The sequence below is a fragment of the Odocoileus virginianus genome, chromosome 18 (genome assembly GCF_023699985.2).
Source record: "Odocoileus virginianus isolate 20LAN1187 ecotype Illinois chromosome 18, Ovbor_1.2, whole genome shotgun sequence".
In the NCBI taxonomy this organism is placed as follows: domain Eukaryota; kingdom Metazoa; phylum Chordata; class Mammalia; order Artiodactyla; family Cervidae; genus Odocoileus; species Odocoileus virginianus.
Window position 1 is genome coordinate 31,848,152 of NC_069691.1, and position 20,222 is coordinate 31,868,373.

A 20,222-nucleotide genomic window follows, 5' to 3' on the forward strand; every position below is an offset into this window, starting at 1 on the left:
GAACTGTGGATTAGAGTATTTTTATATTTAAGAAAACTTTTCTTGAATTACAGTTTTTAGTGTTTGTTCTGTTTCCCTTGCTTTATTGCTTATTCAGGGACTTCTGTTATTTCCACGTTGGTTATTCTTTGCCTGTTTTCAGTATATTTTCACATTCTCCTGAATCATTTTGGTCTTTTTCTTAAATTTTTGTTTAAAAATTTTACTTCTATTTCATTTTGTATGTCCTTTAAGAGTTCTTTTTTTTTTTTTTGATCATGTCTATTTACTCTGGTTCCCTCTACTTTAGTCTTCACTGCAGAAATTTTTTTTTTAATCTTGCTAATCTTCGTCTGATCTTATGTCTGATGTTTTCTAATTCTGATTCCTATTCTTTCATGCCTTATACCATTTTGTTAATGTCTTGTAGCTTGTCTTTTTCAGTATTTACTTTTATTTATTTGACTGTGCCCGGTCTTAGTTTGGGCCCATGAGATCTTTGATCTTTGTTGTAGCAGCATGTGGAATCTTAGTTGCGGCAGTTGAGACCTTAATTGCGATTTGTGGAATCTAGTTCCTGATCAGGGATCCAACCCAGGCCCCCTGCATTGGGAACACGGAGTCTTTGCCACTGGACCACCGGGGAAGTCCCCCTTGTAGCTCGTTTTGAAATAGTAAGTTATGATTTTAATCTGATTTGTGGACTTGTCTTTCTGTCATTCTTTCATTTTCAGGAGTCCATTCAGTTCCTTACTCTCTTTCTCCTCATATTTGTATGAAATTTGAACACTCTGCTTTTCTGTTGCTGATTTTTATGACAGGTTAGTCTTCCTGAATTTTGAGCAAGGTAAAGGAAAGCTTTTCAGAATTCACAAAACCCTGTCTTTTTTTGTTGTTGTTGTGAGTGCTTGGTACTGAGATTTCCTGGCCCTGTTTCCTCCCACAGTTTGGTCTGAGCTATCACTTTACTTTGTTTTTATTTCCCCTGATTCCATTGTCTACTGATTCTCATTAGTGTGGGCCCCTGTTCAGGAAGGGCAGCTTGGCAGGTCAGTAGTGAAAGTCTGTGAGGCTGAATGGTACCAACCCTTCAAGACTCTCTTACCATGTGTCTGTTTCATATGTTAGTTTCAGCCCTTGCACTCAGATTTTCCTGCCATGCTTTCCATTGACTATTTGTTGGTCTTGAGAGTTCTTTCAGGGGAGTCTTGCTATCTCCCTGCTTTCTTCTGTGTGGACACCTCCACCTCCATGTGGGTTTTGTGATTGGTGCTGGTTTGCCCTTATTCATTTGTATTTTCTAATTCTTTTTGCTGTAAACATTGTCCATGATTTTCTAGTTTTTCTATCTTGTTACCTTAGATAGGATTTTTACAAACTCTGCTATGTAAATTCATTAGGAAATTAACCTGTGGAAAAACAAAGAGACATACACACATAGGCGGGGTTGATGTCAGAATCCATTTTGTACTTTACATATTAACTCTTTCTCTTTTCTTTTTTCTTTTTGATTCTGCAAATGCGTTTTCAAGCTTGTTATCTGTATTCATTTTCTATTGTATAACAAATTACCACAAACTTAGGGGCTTAAAACAGCCCTGATTTATTATTTCTCAGTTTCTGTAGGTTGGGAATCTGGGCACTGCCTAGGTGGGCCCTCTGTTCAGAACTTCACTAAGTTGCAATCAAGGTGCTGCTGGCAGTGTTCTCATGTGGAACCTTGACTTGAAAGAATTGCTACCCTGTTCATTCAAGTTGTTGGCAGAATATCTTTTTTTTGGCTATGCCATGCGGCTTGCAGAATCGGCTTGCAGAATCTTGGTTCCCTGACCAGGGGTCAAACCTGTGCTTCCTACAGTGAGAGCGCAGGGTCCTGACCACTGGATCTCCAGGGAATTGCCCAGAATGTGTTTCCTGTTGGCATCTGTATGATTGAGGGATCTGGCTTCTTAATGCCTTTGGGGAGGGTGCCTGCAGTTCCCTGTCAACTGGCCCTCTACATCGGCAGTTCACAGTGTGAGAGTGTGCGGGGGTTTATCTGTCACTTCATCAGCTAGGACAGAGTCATGTATAACATAAAGTAATCATGGGAGTGCAGCCTGTCACCTTCGCCATGTTCTCTCGGTTAGAAGCAAGTCTCAGGTTCTGCCCAGTGAAGGGGAGGGTATTATACTAGAGAGAAGCACCTTGGGGCAGAGATCATGGGAAACCATCTGCTTGTTATGCTGTCTGTATCAGTGATCTGGAAATCAATGAAACTTGCATCTGAGCTAGGGAAGACCCTTTCTAGATGACTGTTCAGGTTTGAACATCTTAGATACTAAAATAATGCACTGAAAAATGGTGGTTCTTGTCAGCTTAGCTTTATTGAAACAATTATATTAAAGTTTGATTAGCTACCTTTCCCCGCATCTCTCTGCCCAAGATCACAACAAAGTCAAAAACACAGACATTATGAAGGCTCTAAGTATGTAAATTCTTTTCCTGTGAGGTAAATAGAGGTTCTGTTTGTGTCACGGAAGTTTGTACATGTGGTGTGTGTATTTAATTCTTTTCACAAAAATAGAAAACATTATATATATGTACTTTTGAGTCTTGGACATTACTCTTAAGTATAAAAGAGTCCCTTCCTTCTAAGTTCTAACTCTTTTACTTCATTCTGAAGGCAGATTCTTTGGAGTCTGAACTTTGAGGGCATGGTGGTAAGATGAAAGGATTTTGAGACTCAGTATCAGAAGAGCTTGATTCTTCGGTGTCCTCTACTGAGTAGCTGACTGACTATAGGCAAGTCATTTAGGCCTCTCTGAATCAGGTGCATTTCTGTAATTGAAATGAGGATAATAAACCTCAGGTAAGATATTTATAGTTTACCTGTATCAACAGTGACTTTGTAGAATGAGATTGGGCTTAGAAAATACATAGTCGTGAGTTGGAATTTTGGTCCTGTAACTATGTGACTTTTGACAAATTACTTCTAATATCTGTCTTAGATTTCTCCTTTGAAAAATGGGATAATCTTTTTATTGTGGTGTTGTGAGGATCAGAGTTCTATAGCTCTGTGTATGAAGTACCAAGGACAGTGCTTACTGCACTAAGTGTTCAGTAAACCAGTGATAGTGGTGTTTGTCTACCACTGTTCCCAAACGTAATATTTATTTAGGAGCAGTAAAATAAAATGGGATTTTCCCCCTCATCTTAGTAAATGTTCCATCTTATTTGTTCTAGGTCAAGCTATTCTGCATCGGCCGTGTGAATCAGTGTTTTGAAGATCCCCTAGAGTTTAGTTCTAGGAACCATTAGTCCATTTCTTAGTAATGTGTTTGCATCCACATCTCAGTTGGCTTATTTCAGTCCTTCTTTTAGTGATCTCTCTCAGGGTTGTTTTTTTACGAGCAGGGACAGATCAGGTTAGATTTTGGTGGGAGGAGGTCTTCTAGCTATCCTTGGACACCTACAATTTTACTAAATAATTCTTCTATTTTTCCTTCATGATGGTGTGTGTGCCTTGGTGGATCATTTATCATGCAACTAATTATCATTCAACGCCCTGGCCTCATGTATTAATTTTTTAGCCATATAATTTTTAAATATGTCCATTATAAAGCAAAACAGAGAGGAATGAAGCTATTTAAAAACTAAGGCCAGATTTTTGCCTTATCAGGTACTCCTAATGCTAACACACTGGGTTATTGGTACAAAACATCTTTTAAGTGTCCATCAATAGATGAATGGATAAAGAAAGTGTTTTTTTATATATATATACACACACACACACACATACATAAAAGAAAAATTACTCATCGTCTCAGGACTCACATAAGTAACTACTGTTATATGGTTTACTTCAACAGACTTCAGTCCATGTAACCTGTAAACCACAGACATCTTGGACAGTTTAAATCATCAATAACGAAGTATATCATTAAGCAACAGTTGGGTATTTTGAAAGAGTTGGAAGACTTGTCATGAATTCGAACACTTCAAGTAATACCCCTGGTGATATCCAGAGGTAAGCCTGCAGTATCTTCTACTAGTTGAGAAATGCTTTTGGTTGCAGGGACCATGGAGAAGTAAGTGGTTGGAGTGGCTGATTGTAAGAATTCTCATGAGATGGTAAGGGAAATGGAAATTTCACGGGACTGGAGGAGCAGGGGTGATGCCTGGTGGGATGTTCAGAGAGAACAGCGTTGAAACAAGTATACTATCAAGGGTGAAACAGATCGCCAGCCCAGGTTGGATGCATGAGACAAGTGCTCGGGGCTGGTGCACTGGGACAACCCAGAGGGATGGGGTGGAGAGGGAGGCGGGAGGCGGGATCGGGATGGGGAACACATGTAAATCCATGGCTGATTCATGTCAATCTATGGCAGAAACCACCGCAATATTGTAAAGTAATTAGCCTCTAACGAATAAAAATAAATGGGAAAAAAATTAAAAATTAAAAGAAAGAGAAAAAGAAAAAAATCAGACCTGGGTCTGAAGACTTTATGTGGCTCTTTGTGCTCCTTTGTTAATTCAGTGCACAGAGCTCAGTGTCTGTACTTTCTCTGGTCCCTAGAGACTTGCTTATTCTTTTCCACTTCTCTAAATCTTTTCTTCTGCTTATTCATTATTACTTGGCTTGCCATAATATGTGTTGCTCTGTTTTTCTCTTACTTCCTCATTGTCCCGACTGATTCATCCTTCTAGTTAAGCATTTTGTTAGTTTTAGCTCCTGTTGGTAACTGCTCCTTTACTTGGAGTTTACATTCTAAGAACTGCTGTTGCTCACCGTTTTTTGTACCATTCATATCTGCCTTTGAGTGAGGTACCTGTCTTTGGTTTATTCATTTCTCATGTGTATAGTATAAAAACTCGTTAAGTCTGTAATATAAAATGGAGCCATTCTGGAGAGTGCAACTCAAAACCTGGTTTACAAAGAAATAAGTACAGAAATTGAAAATAAGTGTTTAGAAACTTTTATAAGCACATTACAGAGTAATTTTCTGTTTGTTGAATCTTTAAGGCATTTAGCCTTAAAGTTGAATTTTATCTGTTTTTAAATTTTCTTTTTTAGTTTTCCCTTTTTCCCCCTTTTTTTAGTTTTCCCTTTTAAATATATTTTACAGAAGCAATGAGCATGGTGTAGGGATAGTAATGGCTCACATTTAGAGAAGAACTCATTTTGCCCACCTTTTTAGCTGGAATGTGTGGGTGGGGCAAGTATCGTGGCTAACATGTACTTTGCTTTATAAATAGGACTTGCTATATAAATGTTTTCCACCTGTCTTCAGGAGCTACCTTAAATTCTTTCTTGAGCAAGATAGAAAATAAATGAGTAAAATATTAAGATTTTTCTTTTTCAAATTTTATCTCAAGAATTCTTTCTTTTACTAAATGTTTCGGAGGTTAAGAGTGAGGTCTCATCAGTTAGTTCTCCACCACTTTAGTGAAGATGGTTCAGATACTGCTAAACAGGGTATCTTCAAGGTTCCTTCTTGCTCTAAAAGCTGATTTTATATAGGCACATAGATATGTATATTTTAATACATATTTTAATGCTGGCAATGCATGTGTTTTTAGAATTATTTAAAAAAACAAGTGAATGAAACAACGAAACTGCTTATAATCTTACCACTTAAGAGTTAACACTGATAGTATTTTGGTTTATATCTGCACAGAATTTTTCTTTTGAACATACACATGTATTTATAAATACATATTTTAAAAATTAGATTAATATTTGCAATATTTAGTATCTTGCTTTTTTGATATTTGGGGGACCAGCTTGCCAAATTAATATATATGTATCATAATTTTTAATAAGTACATTACTCTTCAGAATTCTAGAATTTGGACCAATGAAGTTATTTAAACTCTGCTATTTACCACTGGTCTACTTTCTGTTTCTGTAGATTTGCATTTTTTGAATAATTCATATAAAGGGGATCATACGAGATCATTTGTGTCTGTCTTCTTTGGATTTATCATGCCGTAACATGTGTCAGTACTTTGTTTCTTCTTATTGCTGAATATTCCATTTTCTGGATATGTACATTTTGTTTAACCATCCATCAGTTGATGGACATTTAGATTGTTTCCATATTTTGCATATTATAAATAATGCTGCTGTGAGCACTTGTGTGTAGGTCTTCGCATGGAAATACTATTTCCTTTCTCTTGGGTAGATTCTTAGGAACACTATTACTTCCATCATATAGTAAATTTATGTTAACATTTTTAAGAAACTGCCAAATTGCATTCTGAAGTGCCTGAACCATACATTTCTACCAGTAATGTATAAGGGTTTTAGCTTCTCCACATCCTCACCAGCACTTATATGCTGACTTTTTGATTATAGCCAATCTAGTGAAAGTGATATGTCATGCTGATTTTATTTTTATTTTCCTAAAGGGCAATGATGTTGAACATCTTTGCACATGCGTTTTTTTGGCCATTTGTGTATCTTCATTGGTGAAAAGCCTATTGAGATTGTTTGCCCAACTTTAAATTTTTATTTGTCTTTTTGTTACCGAGCTTTAATAGTTCTTTACACATTCTGGATACAAGTCTTTTTTCAGGTATATACTTTGCTAATATTTTTTTCCCATTGTTGGCTTGAATTCATTTTCTTAATAATGTATTTTGAAGTGTAAGAGTTACTAATTTTTATAAAGTTCAATTCTTTTTCTTTATGGATTGTGCTTTTGGCTTCATATCTAAGAATTCTTTGCCCAACCTAAGGTCATGAAGATTTTTCTCCTATGTTTTCTAGAATTTTTATAACTTTAGTTCTTACACGTAAGTCTGGGCTCCATTTTAAGTTACTTAAAGAAAAAAAAAGATATTTATTTATTTGACTGTGTCAGGCTTTAGTTGTGGCATTTGGGATCTTCATCGAGTCATGTGGAAGTTTTTCGCTTCGGTGCTTGGACTCCCTAGTTGTGGCCTGCAGGCTCGGTAGTTGTGTGCAGGCTTCGTTGCTCAGTGGCGGATGGTATCTTTAGTTCCCTGACAAGGGACGGGACCTTTATCCCCTGCATTGCCAGCTGGATTCTTAACTGCTGGACTACCAGGGCAGTCCCTGAAGTTACTTTTTAATGTGTGGTGTGGGGTAAGGGTCTAAATTTATCATTTTGCCTGTGGATATCAGTTGTTTCAGTACCATTTGTCTCTCCCATCAGGAAGCTTCTATAAGCCTCTTATCCTTCTCCATCAGAGGGTAGACCGACTGAAAACCACAATCACAGAAAACTAACTAACCTAATCACATGGACCAACGGCCTTGTCTAACTCAGTGAAACTATGAGCCATGCTGTGTAGGGCCACCCAAGATGGTTGGGTCATGGTGGAGAGTTCTGACAAAATGTGGCCCACTGGAGAAGGGAATGGCAAACTCTTCTTTTCTTTTCCCCAAAAAAAGAAATGCGAAAAAGCAAAATGGCTGTCTGAGGAGGTGTTACAAATAGCTGTGAAAAGAAGAGAAGCAAGAGCAAAGGGGAGAAGGAAAGATATACCCATTTGATGGAGAAGACAATGGCACCCCACTCCAGTCCTCTTGCCTGGAAAATCCCATGGGCAGAGGAGCCTGGTGGCTGCAATCCATGGGGTCGCGAAGAGTCTGACACAACTGAGTGACTTCACTTTCACTTTTCACTTTCATGCATTGGAGAAGGAAATGGCAACCCCACTCCAGTATTCTTGCCTGGAGAATCCCAGGGACGGGGGAGCCTGGTGGGCTGCCGTCTATGGGGTCGCGCAGAGTTGGACATGACGGAATCAACTTAGCAGCAGCAGCAACAGCATACCCATTTGAATGCAGAGTTCCAAAGAATAGCAAGGAGAGATAAGAAAGGCTTCTTCAGTGATTAGTGCAAAGAAATAGAGGAAAACAATAGAATGGGAAAGACGAGAGATCTCTTCAAGAAAATGAGAGATACCAAGGGAACATTTCATGCAAAGATGGGATCAATAAAGGACAGAAATGGTATGGACCTAACAGAAGCAGAAGATATTAAGACGAGGTGGCAAGAATACACAGAAGAACTGTACAAAAAAGATCTTCATGACCCAGATAATCACAATGGTGTGATCACTCACCAGCGAGACATCCTGGAATGTGAAGTCAAGTGGGCCTAAGGAAGCATCACTATGAATAAAGCTGTGGAGGTGATGGAATTCCAGTTGCGCTATTTCAAATCCTAAAAATTGATGCTGTGGAAGTGTTGCACTCAATATGCCAGCAAATTTGGAAAACTCAGCAGTGGCCACAGGACTGGAAAAGGTCAGTTTTCATTCCAGTCCCAAAGAAAGGCGATGCCAAAGAATGCTCAAACTACCGCACAATTGTACTCATCTCACACAGTGTCAGACTTTATTTTTTTGGGCTCCAAAATTACTGCAGATGGTGACTGCAGCCATGAAATTAAAAGACGTTTATTCCTTGGAAGGAAAGTTATGGCCAACCTAGATAGCATATTAAAAAGCAGAGACATTACTTTGCCAACAAAGGTCCGTCTGGTCAAGGCTATGGTTTTTCCAGTGGTCATGTATGGATGTGAGAGTTGGACTGTGAAGAAAGCTGAGTGCTGAAAAATTGATGCTTTTGAACTTTGGTGTTGGAGAAGACTCTTGTGAGTCCCTTGGACTGCAAGGAGATCCAACCAGTCCGTTCTGAAGGAGATCAGTCCTGGGTGTTCATTGGAAGGACTGATGCTGAATCTGAAACTCCAATACTTTGGCCATCTGATGCAAAGAGCTGACTCATTTGAAAAGACCCTGATGCTGGGAGGGATTGGGGGCAGGAGGAGAAGGGGACGACAGAAGATGAGATGGGTGGATGGCATCAGTGACTCGATGGGCATGGGTTTGAGTAAATTCCGGGAGTTTGTGATGGACAGGGAGGCCTGGCGTGCTGTGATTCATGGGGTCGTGAAGAGTAGGACATGACTGAGCAACTGAACTGAACTGGACTGACTTTCTGTTATAGAAGTTCATAATTTCGTTTTCATGTTTGCCTCTTTTTTATTCTCTCTTCATTTAGTGATATAATTTGGATTAGATTAGTTATTCAATGTTTCTATTACTATTTAATTATGAAAAATTTCCAGTTGAGCCATGTAGTAGTGTTTTGTGGCAATTTTTCTCTCTTATACATCTTGTTTTCCTGGAATTTAATAGTTTTCTCATTTATTGTTTATTTGACTTAATTGCCACATTACTTATGAATTCAACTTCATTCTCCTGCCAAGTTTTATAAATCTCTCATTATATTATTCACATAGTTGATATAGTCTGTTATTTTCTGTTTTCATGTTCTTAAAGAAATCACTCCTGGAGGTGTTGGCCAGTTCAGTTGGGACATTATCCCACAGTTCTTACTGGGTGCCTCCATCCATCCTCCTGTCTTCTTGTTCAGTTGCTAAGTCATGTCCAACTCTTTGTTACCCCATTAACTGCAGCACGCCAGGCTTCCCTGTCCTTCACAGTCTCCCAGAGTTTGCTCAGATTCATGTCCATTGAGTCAGTGGTGCTATCCAACTATCTCATCCTCTGCTGCTCCCTTCCACTTTTGCCTTCAATCTTTCCCAGCATCAGGGTCTTTTCTAATGACTTGGCTCTTTGCATCGGGTGGCTAGATTATTGGAGCTTCAGCTTTAGCGTCAGTCCTTCCAGTGAGTATTCAGGGTTGATTTCCTTTAGGATTGACTGGTTTGATGTCCTGGCAGTCTAGGGGACTCTCAAGAGTCCTTTCTTAGACATCCCTTTGCTGTTTTCTTGTCTTGAATACCCTACTGCTGGAATCCCATGTCTTTTTTCAGTGTGGGTTTTATTTTGGTGAAGCAAGTCTCCAATATCCCCTTGAGAAGTTCATTGTAGGTAAATGGTTTGATGTCTTACAGAACTGAAATAATCTTTCTCATATTCTTGACTTTGAATGGTACTTGTTGAGCATAAAATTCTAAAGTTGAAATTATTTTTACTTGGAATTTTTTCAGGCACCTTGGATATTTTTATTTTATTTAGTTAGTTATTCATTTCTCACCTTGTGTTTTTGATTTCCAAGAGCTTTTTTTTTTGTTCTATGAATATTTCACTTAAAATTGCATCTAGTTTTTGTTGTATGGATTTTTTATCTCTTCCTATTTTTCTGAGCATTTTAATGTTAGGGGTTTTTCCTTTCTCTCGGTTTAAAGTTCTTTTTCCCTGGAATAATCTTTGACTTCTTCCCTGCCCCTTGTGGTCTTGTCTTTCTTGTTAAATGCTGCTTAATTTCTGGTGATCCTTGGCTGTCTGTTCATATTTAGAGGCAGAGGCCTAAAAAGATGATAGGAAGCTCTGTGTGTGAGGTATTCTCTGTCAAATGATCTGGTTAAGCTGTTTGGCTGGAAAACCTCTAGCATTATCCTCTTTCAGTCTTCTTTGCCTGCTGCTTAGATTCTCCAGGGGAGATCCTTCCAGTCACTGTTTTGGTTGCCAGTGTTCTGGTAGACAATAAATATTAGAAGATAAAGGATGTTAATTTATTATATATCTTTTTACTTGAATGTCTTGTTTTTGGTGTGGAACACTTACCACATTTATATCTGATATCCCGAGGTGTTCTGTTTTATCCTCTCCAGGGAATAAACCCCTAGTGTTCTGCCAGAGTGGGGAAGAAATCAATACCCAGAGTGTGGTGTATAGGGTAGAGGATCTGAGGAGCTCATTCTTTCTTTGGCAGACTTTCAACCAATTCTGTTTTCTGCTCTACTTTTATCCCCATTTTAAAAGATGTGGCCAATGAAGTGAACTTTTTGGTGACTGGCGTAAATCCAGTTGCCTTCCTTGGCTTTGAATTCAGGTTGCTTATTTCAATCAGTCACCACTTATCCACCTGCATTCCAACTTCCAGTATTTTATAGCTGCTGTCTCATCTCCTATTTTCATTCTCCTTGTGAGTTTATATCTCTAAATTCTCTTTGCTGTTATTTTGGTTAAAATTTTAATTTTGGAGAAAGAGTGGAGTGCTTTAGTCTTTCATGTTAAAGCATGAATCTATATTCTTTTATACTTTTTGTAGTCTGTGTTTTATTTGCATAATTTAAGCATGTTATTTAAAAAGAGTAGTAAGGAAAGAACTCAGTCTTCTCCAAAACTTGTCAGCTTGTGGTAGGATGAGATAACATTTAATTACCTATCTTGAACAGTGTGGTGGCTTTCCAGTGGACAGTGATTTATTTATATACTGCTTTGCATTTCTATCTTAGCTTTTGCAATCAATATCTTTTACTGGCACATTTCTTTTGGGCAAGGACCGTAACATGTTCCCTGTTTTTTTAGAAGTAAGTTATCAGATATATCAGAAGTGCATGAAATTTACTTAATAAGAATTATGTTTTCTTTTGATAGGTTGAAGAATGCCTCATCTGATATAAAACAAATGGTTAAAAGTGAAACAGACTTGGATATTACTGCTGATCTCAGAAAGAAACTCCATAGGGCTAAGAAAGAAAAATTAGAAATAACAACTAAGCACAATGCAGAGGTAGAATTTATTTTCTTCTTATATAATGTTGAAAGTAGAGTTTGATTGTTTTAGATTCATTTCGCATATTAGAAACTCCTTGTTTTGACATTTATCACTATAACATTCTCATGCTTATTTAAAAAGGAAATTAATATAACATGATTTTTAAAATATAGTGGAATTGTTTTGGAGTGTTAAAGTAGAAATTTAATGAACTTTTGTGTTTATTTGTATGTTGTCTTAATTTTATTTTAATTAACAATCAACACATTTGATCAAAAGTGTTAATTGATGTATGTGTTTGGTGACTAAGGGATATTTATAAATTAGACATTTTGGAAATTGTAATGTACATTCTTTATGGTCTCAGTCGCAGAAGTTTCTTAAACAAATTTGAGCATGGACTTTTTAATCATAGTGTAATTCATGAATTATCATAGTTTCTTTTTAAATTATATCATTATATCTTTTATTTTATTAGCATGTGTGTATATAAATATATGAATTTCATATGTATATGCATATATTCCAAAGACAGTAGTTACTTTTTACTCTAGGATAATTCGTGAATTATATGTATATGTCCCTTCTGTCTGTTGTCTTTTTTCTCTGTTTTCTTCTTTTTCTCTATTTAAATCTTACTCATCCTTAAAGCTCAGCTTAGGTAGCCTGATGTAGTGAAAAAAATATTGAATTACAGAGACCTGGACTCATTCTTGGTCCTTCCATTTACAAGGTATGTGGCCTTCAGCAAGTTATTTATCTTGTACATCATTGGTTTCTCCTTGTGAAACACTGGTCCTAAAGGGTTGTTGAGATAATTAGGTGAAATAGAGCTTGTGAAGTGCCTGTGGACAGTAATACTAGTTGTAATTTATTGACAGTCAAGCGTAAACTGTATTTTCCTTCTGTTTTTGTTAAATTCCAATGCCGTTCTATCGGGACACCTTTTAAAGCCTTTTAAAGGTGAAAATAATCACTTTTTTCTCTGCTCTTCCATAATATGTTGTTAGAGATATTTTAGAGCTAGAACATTTATTTCACACTTACCTGGTCCGTAAGCTTCCTGAGAGCTGAATGCAGTGACCATGCTCTGTCTCTGTACCTCCTGAGTTGCTTATTGGCACATAGTAGGTCCTCAGTTATTGTGTGTTGAATAAATGTTTTTTTAACTTATCTAAGAAATGATGGTTTATGATTAAAATGACAAGTGATCAGTATGTAACTGTTTTATTTGTATTTTTAATGGCAGTTGAGATAATTTTAAATAATTGAAGTAGTAATTGCTTTTATTTATGTTGTATTATTGCATACTGAATATCAGGTTGTATTTGTTAAATGGATGCTAATTATTCATAATCTCCAAAACTTATTTTTTAAAACCAAACATACATTTTACTTGAGAATACTAGCATTGTGATAATCATTCATCCATTTAAATATGTTCTTTCACATACATTTATAGTTATCACATTTCTCTTAGCAGAACATGCATTTACTATCTTTTATATGATCAAAATATTTTGAATTATGTGTTCAAATTAAAGAGATAGGAAATTATCTCATGGAAGAAAGGGAACTTTCTCAAAATAGGTAATTATGATTGGTTCAGCTCCAATTGCTGTACATTCTTATTGTTTCAATTTAGATGATTTTACATATATATTAATTTTTTTAGCCATATGATTTCTAAATGTGTCCATTATAAAGCAAGGCAGAGAGGAGTGAAACCAGCTAAAAACTAAGGCCAGATATTTGCCTTATTAGGTACTCCTAATACTAACATACTGGGTGATTGGCATAAAATATCTTTAAAATCTAAATGTCCATCAATAGCTGAATGGATAAAGAAAATGTTCGTATATCTACACACACAATATATATATTTAATGGAATATTACTCAGCCATAAAAAGAGTGACATCTTGCCATTTGTGACAATATAGATGGACCTTGGGGGCATTATGGTAAGTGAAATAAGTCAGATAGAGAAAGGCAAGTATTGAATGATATCATTTATGCATGCGTGCTAGGTAGCTTCAGTCGTGTCTGACTCTTTGTAGAGTCTGACTCTTTGTACAGTCCTATGGACTGTAGCCTGCCAAGCTCTGTCCATGAGATTCTCTAGGCAAGAATACTGGAGTGGAAGAAAAAAAAATACTGGAGTGGGTTGCCATTTCCTCCTCCAGGGGATCCTCCCAAGCCAAGGATTGAACCTGCATCTCCTGAGTCTCCTGCATCGGCAGGCGTATTCTTTACCACTAGAACCACCTGGGAAGCTCAATACCATTTATAGGGAGAATTTAAAAATTAAAAAAACCCCAGGCTCACAGAATAGAGACCCCATCTCGAACTGTTTCTGGTATTAAGAGTAATACTACGTGATGTCCAAATGGAATTGATTACAGAAGTACCAGAAGAGGTAAAAAGACAAATGGGAGATGTTAAGGTGACCCAGAGGATAGTAACATTAGGAAGCCACTTCTGCTCCTAAGGTTGAAAAAATTAGGGCCATGGATGGAGGGCCTATCCAGAAGTATTTGTAAGCACAAGGAAGAGATGCTACTCAGGGCAGATTGAGAGGGACAAATACCCTGGCGTCTCCTTTCCTGTCCTCAGGTATAGCGCAGTGCCTCTTACTGACTCACTCTTGAGAAGCCATGGTCAAGTCATCATGGCACGTGTAGTTCCTGGAATACAGAGCAGTGTGGAGAAGGATAGGGGGTGGAGTGGGTCTGAGGACAGACAGGTAAATGACTGGCATAACTGGGAATGCCCAGATGTTAACAGTTTTATTCCTGTGCAGGGAGGGATGGAGTGATGCTGAAGTTAATGGAATTATCTTGAATGTGTAATTAAGGTTTTATTTTTTTCATTAACTTACTATATTAAAAGATAATGTAGATTCTTATTTTGTGAGTGTAAGTGTGCTGAAGTTGTTACTTTTATAACATTTTCAAAATGAAAATTATTTTTTATATGTTAGAAAGAGTGTAACTCCTTCTGTGTTCTACATATTAACAGCTACACAGCTACTTAATGGTAATTTCTGATGTTGCCCTTTAGAAATTCTTTTTGTCTTTTCTTCTTTCTTGGTAATCGAACCATTATTTCTAGCCTGATGTAGTAGCTCTGTGCTTTCCTTCATGGTAGCATTCTCTCTCATCTGCCATCTCTTTCTCTCCCTCCAGCAATAAGTAATTTTTATTTTCTTTGAACTATCATAATATTTTTACCTCTTTTGTAAAACTAATCCCTTATGCCTTTCTATAGCATTTCATTACTTGTGATCAAGAGCCCTATAATGTTTGTTTTTATACTTTCACTGTACTTGAAATATAGCAAGTATTTAATATCATTTAATGAGTCTTTGTTTAGATCACAAAATTTAAGAGTGGGAAGGGACTTTATAAATCATCTGGTTGACACTCTTGCAAATAATAGATAAATTAGATATTTGTTTATTAAAACCCCTGCAGAATTGGTAGTTTTATTACTTTATGCTCTATCAGTAATATCATAATCAAGATAAATAATATAAATGATATTTATCAATATTTATCAGAGTAAATATTTATAAAGTAGCTTCTTGATTTCAATTGTGGATTAGAAGGGAAGGAGAGAATGAATTTTTAAAGGTTAGTATATGTCATGCCTTTTTTACATATGACTATTTCTGATTAAAACCTGTTGATTTCTCTTTATTTTGGATAAGAAGTTCATATAAGAATTTTTTTCATTTTAATTTTTGTACTCTAGTGGATTCTCTAGAATAAGAAAATTAATGTTATTTGGTAGTAAGGTTAGTGCTTCTTTTCCAGTCTTTTAGGAAGTATCAATGTGTACATTTTTGTCTTATAAATATCACAGAAACAAATTTCTGTGTTAATTTAAGTGTTTGAGTACATGGTTTTGTAATCTTGGAGACATGTTTTAATATTGGTTCATGATATCAGAAATCTGCTTTTAGCTGGCAAGCTATGAGAGCCAGATTGCCAAGCTACGATCCGAGGTTGAAAAAGGAGAGGCATTGCGACAAAGTCTGGAGTACGACCTGGCTGTTGCTAGAAAGGAAGCTGGACTCGGAAGACGGGCTGCTGAAGAAAGGCTAGCTGAGGCACACAGGATCCAAGAAAAACTCTGTGGTAAGACTATTTCTGTTTCTTTCCGTCTTTAGGGTTGTAATGTCATTGTCTATCATTGCTCCCTGTTGTGTGTGGATTCCATGTAAGAGCAGAGGTGTGACTGGCTCTGGATAGACAGACTTTGCTGCTGTGTGTATGCTTTCTGGCAATTATGTGAACATTCGTTTACTTGACATTAATGTTTTTTGTATATGTATAGAAAGAGGTTAAAAATTCTGTTAATCACTTTGTAGAGCACTTGTTCTATGAATAATCAGTAGAATCAAATAGAGATTTAAAAAAGAATTATGGGCTTCCTGTCCCAGGTAATCTGAAACAGAATCTCTAGCCTCAGAGAATCTGTATGTTCAAGAAGCATTATAGCTGATTTGTTGATTAGCCAGGTTTGGGAACCACAGAGTTTAATATATATAAAGAAATGTGCCTAGCTATGTGTATGACTTATAACTAGCACCTGGGTCATGGAATGGAAAATTATCAGTCTTCCACATAGATGACTGCTATCCTGATTTTTAATAGCAGGATATTAATTAATTTTGCCTCCTTTTTGTACTTTAAGTGAAAAGAATCATATAGTATGTACTCTTTTGTGCCTGGCTGCTTTCCCTCGACACTGTTCATGAGTTCATCCCTATTGTCATATGAACTTAATGATGTTTAATACTATATAGTGTGAACATACCACACTTATATTCATCCATTTCTGTTGACAGTGGTAGTGGGAAGTGTTTAGTTTTTGGTTATTAAGAACAGTGTTTCCCTGAACATTCTTGTACTCAGTTGATTTTAATGAAGAGAACACTGAACATGAATTCAGAAGATTTAGATTTAGGTCCTGATTCTGCCACATACTGATACTTGAGACTAAATTGTTTTAAAAATGAAATGAGAAAACAAAAGTGCTTTGTTAATTGCATGGACTCAACAAATGTCAAAGTTGTAATATTATAAAGCTTAGTCTGGCCAATGGTCAAAAATGGTTTTGATTACCTTTGACATTTAATTACTACACTACTGTCTGAAACTTAGGATTTATAAGGCTTGAAAGGCACCAGATGTACAAGTTTAATGACATATATTTAATTAAGACGAAATTGAAGTCCAGGAAAGATGGAAAGTTACTTGCTCAAAGTCAGATGATTTCAACAGACATTTTGCAGAGGAAGATAGAATTCCAGAAATCACATGAAAAATGCTTACCTTCACTTGTCATCAGGGAAATGCACATTAAAATCACACTGTCACTGCATAGACATCAGATGACTTCAATTGAAATAACTGTCAATACCAAATATGTTCAAATATAGAGCAACTGGGAGTCTTTCTTATATTTTGTTAGTGAGAAAGTAAAATGGTACAACTACTTTAGAAAAAAAACTTGGAAATTTCTTTTAAATTCACTCTTTGGTATTTTTTCTGAGAAACATTTGTCCACAAAAGACTTGTATAAGAATTTCATAGCAGCTCTATTTATGACAGCCCCAAATTGGAGAAAAACCTTAAATGTCCATTGACAAAAGAAGAAAACATTTTTGTATATTCATTGGACAAAATACTACTCAGCAATAAAAATGAACTAACTCCTGATACATTCAGTAACATGAATGAATCTCAAGAATATTATGCTGAGTGAAATTTTACATAGAAGACGACTTGCTGTGTGGTTCCCTTATATGAAATTATAGGACAGAAAAAACTATTTGTTGGTGAAAAAAATCAGAACAATGGTTACCTCTAGGATGGGTTGGTAGGGGGGACTGATTTGAAAAAGGTAGGGGGAAATTTTCAGATTGAAGGAAGTGTTCTTTATTTTGGTAAGGGGATGAGTTACATTAGTATATGCACTTATCAATCTCTCTGAATGGTACACTTAAGATTTATCAATTTTATCACTATATGTAAATTTTACCTGCAAAATGATTGAATTATATATTTTAATTCTAATTATTGATATGAATGCTCAGTTATTCAGGAGTGAAATGTACTTTTATTTGCACCTTGTTTTGAAATGTATAAAAACTATGATGGTCTGATGGATGGAGAAGATGAATGCATGCATGGATAAATGTATGGATGAATATGTAAAGAATATACATATGGCAAAATGTTAATAACCATCATAGAATCTAGTCTGAAGTTTATAGGTGTTCATTGTACAATACTCTATTACTCTAAACTTTATTTAAAAAAATTTTTGTGATAAAATATTGAGAGTGGAGTAGAAAAAACCAATGGATTTATGGGATATTAAAAGAGATAATCTCATAATGATTGAGAGAGGAGACAAGACGAGAGAGAAAATATTGGAAGTTGGAAAACAAATGGATGAGGGATAACTGACTTAGCAGACTTAAGATGTCAAAATCCTAAGCCAAGAAATAGGAAAAGCTGGCAGACAACTTGTTAGATGGTCAAAGGCTTATAAACTTAAAGCTTGGAATTCCTTGGAATTAGGAATTGGAATAGCTGCAGTAAAATAAAGGAGGTTAGTTAAAAGCTGTTTGCTCTAGAAGCACATATGTTCTTAGATGCCCTTCCTAAGAGCCTGCTGTTCAGGGATTGCTCCCACTTCCTAGTGTAAATCGGAGGCTTAATATCTGGAGATGATAAAATACAGGATTTCCAGACTGGCAAAACCAGGAAGATAACATACTACTACTGAATACTGAGGATCTATTGCTTCTAGATTCCTTTTTCTATTGACTTTCCCAAAAGTGAGTCTTGAGATTACTACACTCCATGTGGGAACTTGGAAGACTCTTCCATGGGTCATCTGACCAAGCCAAGAGAAAAACCTAATGATAGTGATGTAGGGAGTTTCCTTATAAATGGCCCACATTTATCAGACCACAGTTACCAACTTCTGTCCTCAAGCTCAGAATCTGGGTAGTAGTTATGTGGGTGTATAAAAGACATGCCACCCTTATAGTTAATCTTAATTGGAAGCAGATGACCAAGAATTAGGATCTTCCTGGTGGCTCAGATGGTAAAGCGTCTGTCTGCAATGCTGGAGACCCAGGTTAGATCCCTGGGTCAGGAAGATCTCCTGGAGAAGGAAATGGCCACCCACTCCAGTACATTTGCCTGGAAAATCCCATGGACAGAGGAGCCTGGTAGGCTACAGTTCATGGGGCCACAAAGAGTTGGACATGACTGAGCAACTTTACTTTCACTTTCAACCAAGAATTAGCAGATACTTGGGGAAATCCTCTAAAATGGAGTGAAAAGAATTAATCTGGAAGAATCAAAAACTCTGCAAGGAGAAGATTTAACAAATAAGCATTATTAATATCCTCACAGCTGAAAAAGAATATGTTCCATCCATGGTATAAGAACTGGGGGATACAAAGAAAATAAAAACCTCTTAGAAATTAAAAATATGAAGTCAGAAATGAAAAATGGCAACAAAAGCACTAGAAGATGAAGATGGGGGAAATTTCCCCAAATTAGAGTAGAGACAAAGATAGAAAGATAAAAGAGAAAAGGCAAGAAACTTTGAGGACCAATCTGAATAGTGGATGATCTTGAAAGAGATGAGAGAGAAAGCAGAAAGGGATAAATGATCAATGAAATTACTTAAAAAGAAAACACCTCAGAACTGAAAGATATGAGTTGCCAGATTGAAAGGGCCCACTGAATATTTACCACAGTGGAAGAAAATAGACCCATGTGAAGGCATAGCATTATGAAATTCCAGAAAATCGAGACAAAGTAAAGATCCTAAAGGTTTCAGAGAGAAAAGAAAAAGAAAGGAAAGAAAAAAAAAAAAAGAAAAATAAGCCATTTGCAGAGTAACAGGAATCAAAATGGCCTTAAATTTACTTGCAATACAGGATGCTAAATGATACATACAATATTATCTTGTAACTGAATGGGAGGGAGACTTTTGAATCTTTTAAATAATTTTTGTATTTTGAACCCTCTGAATACATGATCCATTTAAAACACAAATATAATTAGAAATAATACTACAAATAGTGTGGGTTTTTGTTTTTGTTTTTTTTTTTTTGGTTTGTTTAATGAGTATAGTCAGTTCAGTCACTCAGTTGTGTCCGACTCTTTGTGACCCCATGGACTGGCAGCACGCCAGGCTTCCCTGATCACCAGTACTCCCATGTTGTCTTTACAGCAACTTAACTAGGAGGCACTTTATTCCCACTGAGTGTTACAGAGTCAGAGAGGTTTAATCAGGTGGTAGGTGGTGAAGACAGACCTGGAAGCCTTTCATTACTTCTTTTCTAGATGCTGAAACAGAACAGCAGCCATAGTGAGTTGGGAAGTGATATTGTTGAGTTAATACTAGGATGGGAGGTTAGTTGAGCCTAACTTCAGGGGAGCAAAGAGTTCTAGTTTGAAGGTTCACAACCTCAAATTTGTGATGGTGTTAAGTATGAGATGTGCCACAAATACTGTTTGCCAGGTCAAAAATCAAAATTTGTAACCTATCAAGTCTTTTAAAGAGGAGTATCCAGTTTTTGTTTTTTTTTTAACTTTTTTTTTTAAAAAATATTGATTTTCTTGAATAGGAGAAAAAGAATTTGAGTTGCAGCTGGTGCACCTAAACTTGGATGTGCTCTAGGAATATGTCATAACCAATTCATGGTAAAATCA

The 20,222-nt window shown here is 36.4% G+C and overlaps 1 protein-coding gene across 8 annotated transcripts in view; it reads left to right on the top strand.

The window, feature by feature from the left end:
* The window catches only part of CCDC171 (coiled-coil domain containing 171), a 327,536-nt gene that overhangs the window by 3,161 nt on the left and 304,153 nt on the right, over nt 1-20,222 (top strand). For 7 of the 8 annotated variants that reach the window (XR_011492812.1, XM_070480539.1, XM_070480537.1 and 4 more), the window contains exons 2-4: nt 3,831-3,988; nt 11,350-11,485; nt 15,437-15,611. Coding sequence is in view for 7 of the 8 variants with exons in the window: in XM_070480539.1 (XP_070336640.1) it covers nt 3,945-3,988; nt 11,350-11,485; nt 15,437-15,611 (355 nt within the window). In the remaining variant the exon portion in view is untranslated. Of the gene's footprint in view, nt 1-2,706; nt 2,831-3,830; nt 3,989-11,349; nt 11,486-15,436; nt 15,612-20,222 lie in introns of those variants that run through there. The other variant, XM_070480540.1, reaches the window with a different exon arrangement.